Source organism: Gavialis gangeticus, unplaced genomic scaffold, assembly GCF_001723915.1.
Source record: "Gavialis gangeticus isolate Ggan-Ray unplaced genomic scaffold, GavGan_comp1, whole genome shotgun sequence".
Classification (NCBI taxonomy): domain Eukaryota; kingdom Metazoa; phylum Chordata; order Crocodylia; family Gavialidae; genus Gavialis; species Gavialis gangeticus.
The window spans coordinates 51,164,409-51,173,083 of NW_017729027.1; the positions used below are offsets into that span (position 1 = coordinate 51,164,409).

At 42.3% G+C, this 8,675-nt stretch overlaps 1 protein-coding gene across 1 annotated transcript in view; it reads right to left on the reverse strand.

The window, feature by feature from the left end:
* Nucleotides 1–8,675, reverse strand: part of PXDN (peroxidasin) — a 168,096-nt gene that overhangs the window by 32,322 nt on the left and 127,099 nt on the right. The window contains exon 20 of the mRNA XM_019520343.1: nt 2,380–2,500. Coding sequence (XP_019375888.1) covers nt 2,380–2,500 — 121 coding nt within the window. The remainder of the gene's footprint in view (nt 1–2,379; nt 2,501–8,675) is intronic.

Sequence of the window (8,675 nt, forward strand, 5' to 3'; positions counted from 1 at the left end):
CCACATTACGTGGTACCTTCTTTTACGTTGTTGCTTCAACTAGACATCTCAAAACAACCTGTCTTAGCTTCATCTTCCAGAAGATGAATTCTTTAGGGTCAGAGTCTTTTTCATTCTATGTCTACCTACATCACTGGGGCCTGCTAGTATATAGATTTATTATTAAAAGACTGAAGTATGCATAGCAAATAGAAAGACCAAATTTACTTCAAATATGACTTTTCTCTCCAAGGAAGATAAATTTATCTGGCTAGATAGTGGGAAGTGCTAAAATGCTCTGTTGGAGAATTTATATTTTATTACTTTTTGCTGTGACTAAGTACTCTTCACTAGCAGCAACTGAAAGGAGAAAGACTGCTTATTTAAAAACATAAATATTTTTAAAAGACTGTTCAAATAGCCAAGGACCTGAGATGCATATATTTGTAGTTAGCACAAATCAAACCTGTAAGCACTGTTTTGATTCCTGTTTGCATTTACTAATTTTCTGTAACAGTTGTTCTGGCTCACAGATTATTATAGGTAGAAATTGAATGTATGGTCAGACAATGTTCTGTATTTTTAATTTTGTTCTATGCTGTATTCTCATTTCCTGAGTACAGCTTCCACCGAAGTGTTAAGATAAAGCACAAACTGGAGCAAGCTGGGATCACTCTTGCTTTACTGATTATTTGGCTTGAGAAGAAAATGAATTGAATTGAAAGGACCAGAATAATTTAGCTTGACTGTCATTTTTCTTGTAAAATCGGAGCTCCTAGCAGTGAGGAGGAGACCCACCCTCTATATTAACAGTTTTTCAGGGATTGAAGCAGGGTGAAAGAGAATCATACTTGGGTCTAGGCAAACACTCACTTGGAGTGGCTTCAAAAGGAGACAGGGAGACTGGGGAATATGAATCAGCGGTTACATTGCAACTGCTATGTCTGCATGGTTCCAGAGCAATACAAGTGAGGTAAATCACCTCAGCTTTGACCTTGGATGAAGCAGGGTTAAAGTTTGAGTGGTTTTGCTACCCATCTACTGCTACAGGTCCATGTACACATAACAGGTGCAATGTATCAGCTGTTCAACGTGCTCCTAAGTAGCAACTTCCCCTCCCCTTTTGAAGCTGCTGCAAGTTTCTTTTTGTCCACAGCCTTTGGCAGCTAAGTTTACTATGTGCTTAACAGGTGTAAGAGAACCTGGCAAAAGTTTTTTCAGATGTATACATATAAAATACAAATAATATACTGCAAATTCCACATAAGAATCTGTTTCATTCTGATTGTTCTTTCAGTCTGAGGGGATTCCAACACTTCTGAGGAAGAGTGAAGAGGTCAAGGCTTGATTTTATTGTTGAATTATGCACTAAAAATGTGGATATTTTTTTCCTTAAAACGGGCCATATAAAGGTAAGATTCTTGGGAACCACTATCATCCAATAGAGTTATAATTGAAGAAGCTTGCTTAACAGATGCAGCATGTGGTAACTAGGCCACAAGGAACACAACTTCTTAACAGAAAGGAGACACGATGGGCTCTTACTATGCAAAGGACTGGACATCCTCCTAGAGTTAAAAACACACAAAAGCAAAGTGTCCTCCTCTCAGCTCCAGATATCGCAGAGGAGCTAAAATTTGCTGCCACTGACAGTCCAAAAATTCCCTTGGGATAAAGAACAGGTCTCAGACATAAAGCAGACAGTTATGGTTCCTGCATCGACTGACTCCAATATACCACAGCAGAGTAAGGCAAAGAAAGGATATGTCAGGATAAAGCAGATTCCACTTTACTTTAGTAATATGCAATCAGGGTATGGCCCCTTATGAGCCATTACCAGTTGTCAGACTAGAACAGATTCTAGGCTTCTCTAACTTATATCAGTGCTGGAGAAAATTAAGGATCAGGAAGCCACAACCATCACCTTGACAACACACCTCTCCACAGTCCCTGCTCTGAAAAGATCCACTATTACTGATTTCTCTTCTGTAGTCTCTGGCCTGGCCTAATTTTTAATTAAGTGTTAAGTGACATGTGGGGAGACAGAGGCTGGACTACATATAACTCACTGCTTAGATCATTATAAGAACAGCAGGAGTTTGAGCATGTTCCTGGCAAGTGGATGTAACAAAGACCTACAAATTACTCCCTTTACCTTTGTTAGTCCATATTTCTTTTGAGGAAAAAAAAACTAGGATTGAATTACTGGTATAATTATTATTATTATTACTGATGCTGAGCTGGAAGGTGAGCACTACTGCTGCTGGATATTTAGATCTGTCAAAATTAAATTTATCAAAAAACCTATGGAATAGAGACTGCATTTACAACAAAGCATTCAGCTTTCCTTACTTGAAAAAATAAATCCTTTCCCATACTTTGCATTATATAAACCCTTACCTTACTGTTTTTACTGTTTTTGCTTTCTTTAAGGGCTTGTCCTCCTGGAAGCTGTAATCAAGAGAGCGTCTTCCCCGAAAGTGGTATGAAAATGCATTAAACTGTCCTCTAGTTCTACAATCTGAAATTAGACAAAGTACATATTAGAAACAAAACTAGCAAATGATGATAAAATAAATCTGAAATGGTTATCTTTCAAGAGTAGCATAAAATGATCTTTGACGACTCCTCCAATATTTTTTCTGCTTGAAAGCTGTTGTTTTTTGAATAGTCTATTTTTGTGGGTGGGGACTTTTAAAAGTTTTTACCTTATAGAACAAAAACATTTCTCCTTTTATGCTATCTACATTTTCCACAATTAATAGAATACCACTATGAATCATTCAGAACGATATATGGTTTCTGAAGGTTGTAATTTTGTTAACAGCATAGTTCTATTCTGAAAAGAAACTAAGTTAAAAGGCACTCATCAGATCTTCTAACTGTGAGGATTCAATTACAAAAAGTGTTTTTACTACTTTTTAATTCAGTTAGTATATCATACCTAAGGGAGATAGAAGCGGACAGAGTGAATCGTATAGCAATATCACTTTAGCAAAAACTTGTGAAATCATCATTCTGTTTACAAATAATGCAAGACAAAGGTTTTCAAACCCCAGATTTTAGTTGCCTAACTGGCAGCTCAAAAAAGGAAAATCTAGTTCTTGGCAGTTTCCTAGCTAAAATGGACCATTTCCTGTATTTGAAGTATCTTTAGAGTAAGGGCAGGTAAAGTCCGGCCCATGGGCTGAATCCAGCCAGCAATGAACTCCATTTTCCAGCAGCCCCTGCCTGTGTGGCTGGGGCCAGTTTCCATGGAGACCCCAGCAGCAGTCACACTGTGATAGTGGGAGACTGCGGTTTCTGTGGAGACTGGCCCCAGCAGCTCTAGTGGGCAGCAGCAGTGCCAGTCCCTTTCTGGTGGGGGCACTGAGGGGGGTATCCTGCAGGTGGAAGTGGAGTATGATCAGCTGCTGCTGCCTGTGCAGGGTGGGCAGCAGCGCCACTGTGGGGGGTGGCTATGGGGAATTATGGGGTTGCTATAGCCCCCCAGCCCCTTCCCTGGCACCACCCTTGCTGGGCAAGGTGCGCCAGAAGGTAGGGAGCTGCTCTAGAGCCCGGCCCTGGCAGTGACAGCATAGTCCAGAGCCAGGGCAGAGCCACGATCTGCAGCCTGCATGCTTCAGGCAGGGATGTGTAGGCAGCAGATCACGGCTTTGCCCTGGCTCCAGACCACACCATCATCACTGCAAGGAGCCATTGCAAAGCCACGATCTGCTGTCTGCATGCCTCTGCCTGGGGCATGCAGGGTATAGATCATGGCTTTGCCTTGGCTCTGGACCACATGCAAGATCCCAGCCAAACTCTGAAGCAGCCCTGCACTCTGCTCCATGCCCTGCCAGTCCTGCTGGGGCCAGCCTTCATAGAAACCCTGGCCTCCCACTATCAGTGTGGCTGCTGCTCAGGTCTCCACGGAAACCAGTCCCAGCCATGCAGGCATGGGCTGCTGGGAAATGGAGTCTGGTCGCTGATCAGATCCACCATTTTGCCCACCCCTGCTCTAAAGCTATGTGGAAATAGCAACTCCCATGCATGTATTTCTTAATTCTTATCCTGCATTCCACCATGTTTATAATTAGTATGGGACTCCCCAAAGACTTTAGAAGCACATAAAGGATTTATCTTATCTAGAATAGATTATGGAGGATGTCATTCCCAAAGAGGACATTATAAGATCTAACTTTCTAAACTAGTCTGCCTGAGGCCATGGTTATCACATAAACAGGTTAATTCATGATGCCAGACTGTAAACAGGCCATGATCTCTGAAAATTGTTGCCCTGTCCCAACAAATCAGAACTACATTTTTCAAGCTTTTGAATGTCTAACTTTAAGTGCAAAACCTGTTCATTACCCAGGCTTTCAAATACCCAGCCTACTTAATTTGTGTTCAGCTACCAAGTGGAATTCACTTCAGGTTTATGCCTCCAGCTTCAGCACTCTTATGTGTTCACAGCTTGAGATGGATGGGACACAGTGAACACTACAGAACAAATTTAACTAGAAAGAAGAGCAGGTGAAAAAATATGATCAATAAAAATTAATAAAAAATTAAGTTATACAGGGACAACCTCATGGTGCAACTTCCTACAGATGTGTAGTTCTGCAGAAGTAAAGGAAACAAGGAGATCTGCAACGTAAGCACCCTGGACTTCAGAACAGCAGACTTCAACTCACTCACAACTGATAGGCAGGATCCCCTGGGAGGCCAGTCTCATGGGGAAAGGAGTCCAGGAGAGCTGACTATAGTTTAAAGAAACCTTACTCGGGGTACAGGAACAAACCATACTAATGTGCAGAAAGACTAGCAAGTATGGCAGAAGACCTGCTTGATTTAGCAGGGAACTCTTCAGTGAGCTACAACACAAAAAGGAAGATCACAAGGAGGGGAAACTTGGACAAATGATTAGGGAGGAGTATAAGAGTACTGTTCAGGCACACTGGGATGAAGTCAGGAAGGCCAAAGTGCAATTAGAGGTAAAGCTAGCAAGGGATGTGAAGGGTAACAAGAAGGGTTTCTACAAGTATGTCAGCAACAAGAGAAAAATCAGGGAAATTGTGGGTCCTTTACTAAACTGGGGAGACAATCTAGAGACAGATCATGTAAAAAGGGCTGAAGTACTTGATGCCTTTTTCACCTCAGTCTTTACAGGCGAGGTCAGCTCCCAGATTACTGCATCTGGCAGAACAGGTTAGGGAGGAGGTGAGCAGCCAACAGTGGTAAAAGAACAGGTTTGGGACTATTTAGAAAAGCTGAATGTATCCATGGGGCTGAGGCAGTTGGCCAATGCGACTGCAGAGCCACTAGCCATTATTTTAGAAAACTCATGGCGATTGGGAGAGGTTCCAGACAATTGGAAAAGGGCAAATATAGTGGCCATTTTTAAGAAAGGGAAGAAGGAGGATGTGGGGACCTACAGACTGGTGAGCCTCACCTCAGTCCCTGGAAAAATGATGGAACAGGTCCTCAAGGAATCCATCTCTAATCACTTGGAGAAGAAGGTGGTTAGGAACAGTCAGCATGGATTCACCAAGGGTAAGTCATGCCTGACTTATGTAATTGTCCTCTATGATGAGATGACTGACTCTGTGGGAAGAGCAGTGGATGTGATATACCTTGATTTAAGCAAGACTTTTAATATGGTCCCCCACAACATTCTCGCAGGCAAGCTAAGGAAGTATGGGTTGAATTAATGAACTGTAAGGGAGACAAAAACTGGCTAGATAATTGGGCTCAAAGGGTAGTAATCAATAGCTTAAGGTCTAGTTGGCACCTGGTACCAAGTGGAGTGTCCCAGGGGTCAGTGCTGGGGCCAGTTTTGTTCAGTATCTTCATCAATGACCTGGAAGATGGGTTGGAGTGCACCCTCAACAAGTTTGCAGATGACACCAAGCTGGGGGGAGTAGTAGGTACAGTGGAGGGTAGGTCTAAGATTCAGAGAGAACATGACAAAATGGAGGATTGGACCAAAAGAAATCTCATGAGGTTCAATAAGGACAAATCCAAAGCCCTGCACTTAGGATGGAACAATCCCATGCACCAGTACAGCTGGGGACCAACAGGCTAAGCAACAGCTCTGCAAAAAAGGACCTGGAGGGCTATAGTGGAAAATAAGCTGAATATAAGCCAATAGTATGCCCTTGTTGCAAAGAGGACTAAAGTCATCCTGGGCTGCATTAGTAGGAGCATTGCCAGCAGATCGAGGGAATTGATTCTTCCCCCTGTATTCAGTACTGGTGAAGCCACATCTGGAGTACTGTGTCCAGTTTTGGGTCCACCACTACAGAAAGCTTGTGGACAAGTTAGACAGTCCAGCAGAGGACAACAAAGATGGTTAGGGGACACATAACTTCTGATGAGGCTGAGGGAACTGGGCTTATTTAATATGGAGAAGATAACACTGAGATGCGATTTAAGAACAACCTTTGATTACCTGAAGAGTGGTTGCAAAGAAGATGGAGCTAGACTGTTCTCAGTGGCAGCAGATAACAGAACACGAAGCAGTGGTCTCAAGATGCAGCAAGGGAAGTTTAAGTTAGATCTTAGGAAAAAACTTTTCACTAGGAGAGTAGTAAAACACTGGAGCAGGTTACCCAGAGAGGTTGTGGAATCCCTGTCCTTGGAGGTTTTTAAGACCCAGCAACACAAAGCCTTGGTTAAGGTGATCTAGTTGGAGATAGACCTATTTTGAGCAGGGGGTTGTACTAGATGACCTGCTGAGGTCTCTTCCAACACTAATTTTCTATATTTCTATGAATTAGGGTCAGTCCTGTAATGTTTTATAAAGCTGATGGACAACATTTTCTGTACTTGCTGAAGCCCTTTTGGTCCATGACAGGGGCCAGCAACCAACAGTAGCCAAAGCCATTTTATCCAGCCTGCATCCATGGGGCTGAGTTGGTAGCAAGATTCAGACACTGCTACTACTGCTTTCCCCATGGCTGCACAGGGAAAGCACCCACCACCACCGCTTTTCCCCACAGCGGCACATGGAGAGTGTCCACAGCTATCGTTTGTCTCTGTCATTGGCAGCAGCAATCCCTCAAATCGAAGTTGATCTGTACCATGTTTTATTGATGGGTCTTACTGTGACTTAAGAGTCTAATCCTTCAGCCACAGACCCATATAAGTTGCAGGTCTCTCTGCAGGGGAAAGTAAGAGTCATAAGATAGGATTTCTCTCCTTTTCCCTCCTCTGTTCTCTCTTCTCTGCCTTGAGATTGTCTCCACGGAGGCAGGGGAAGGCAACTACTGCCAAAGCCCCTGCTGCTGAGGGGGAAAGTGCCAGCTGCGGACACTCTCCCCATCCCATCATGGACTTCTTCCCCAGACTTGAACTGGGAAAAATTGTTTCCTATGTCCCCCAGCTATAAAAGTTTTCCCAATAAAAGGTATTGCCTCACTTCACAAATCTTGCTTCTATCACATCACTGGACTGTCTTGAATACAATACCACTATTAAAAGCCTTGAAATGAGGAGAGCTAATCAGCACAGGGAGATAGTCTAAGTCTTGACAATGAGGGGAGACAGGAGTCCTGAAACTAAGTATCCCTGTCATTTTCAGGGCTTCTAGAACTTTTGACAGCTGCTTCACCCCTTCACCATTTTTGGCACTAGTTATGAAACAGAGTGAAACAGAGTTCAACTGCATTACAAAGTAGACGGTGGTGCTCAAAGTTACTATAGATTTGAGTAGTTTATGCATGTAAATGTTATGCAGATAACTGATATTTGATATAAGCAATAGACAAAAACATGGAACTGTCATTGTGTTATACAGCTAAGTAAACTATGCACTTTTTAATGCATGGAAGTAGAGCACACTGCACACAGAAAATCTGAATACTCACAGCCCAGAGTGAAAGGAAATGAATTAAGATCTTTTTCTAAACTAACGAGTTTAATTTCAACTGCTCTTCTTTATTTTGAGTGTGAGTGTTGAGGATAGGGAAAAACAAGGAAAGCTTGGCCTCCTGGATTAGTGGTTAAAGAAGGATTGAAATCCAGGACTTTGAACCAGAACCCAAGTCTGAAGAACAAGTTCTGTAGATTTCTCAAATGAATAAAAGCACCAAAGCTTCACTTTAATCAATTCTCAGTCAAGGATGAACTTCTTCCACTCCCCAAATTCTAAACAGTGGGAGAGGAGTGCTAAAGAGTTTAAGGAAAGTTTTTTTCTGGTATGGTTTTCAATACTGACACATGAAAAAGACAGTACAAATTTAGTTGCCCCCGACAGGCAGATCTTGAACATGCCTAAATACCTGTTGGATAATCTGGAAAGATTCCAGGTACCAGTAAGCAAATTTAGCTGAAGTACATGTAAAGCTAAGGATTCATGTAGACAATCACACTTGATCCCCAAATGCAAATCCAGAAGGGTATGATCTGTGTCAGTCCGTCTAATATTTATAGATGTTCTTGGCTGTCTAGATGTGGTCTTCAAGCTCCTACTAAAACTTGACAAAATTGACTGAGAAATTCAGGTGCTGTAGGTATGGGAAGCCTGAAGCAGAATAGAGTAGTAATAGGTGTTGGTATCTTGTAATTTGTAAAAAAAAAAAAAAAACCAAAAAAAAACCTAAAAACCAAAAGACCCCAAAATATGTGAGTGCAGAGTTAAGATCTATGTTAAATATCTTTTGCATAGTTGCACAGTAAATCTGTGGGGAGGAAGGGGCATGGGTGGCAACTGA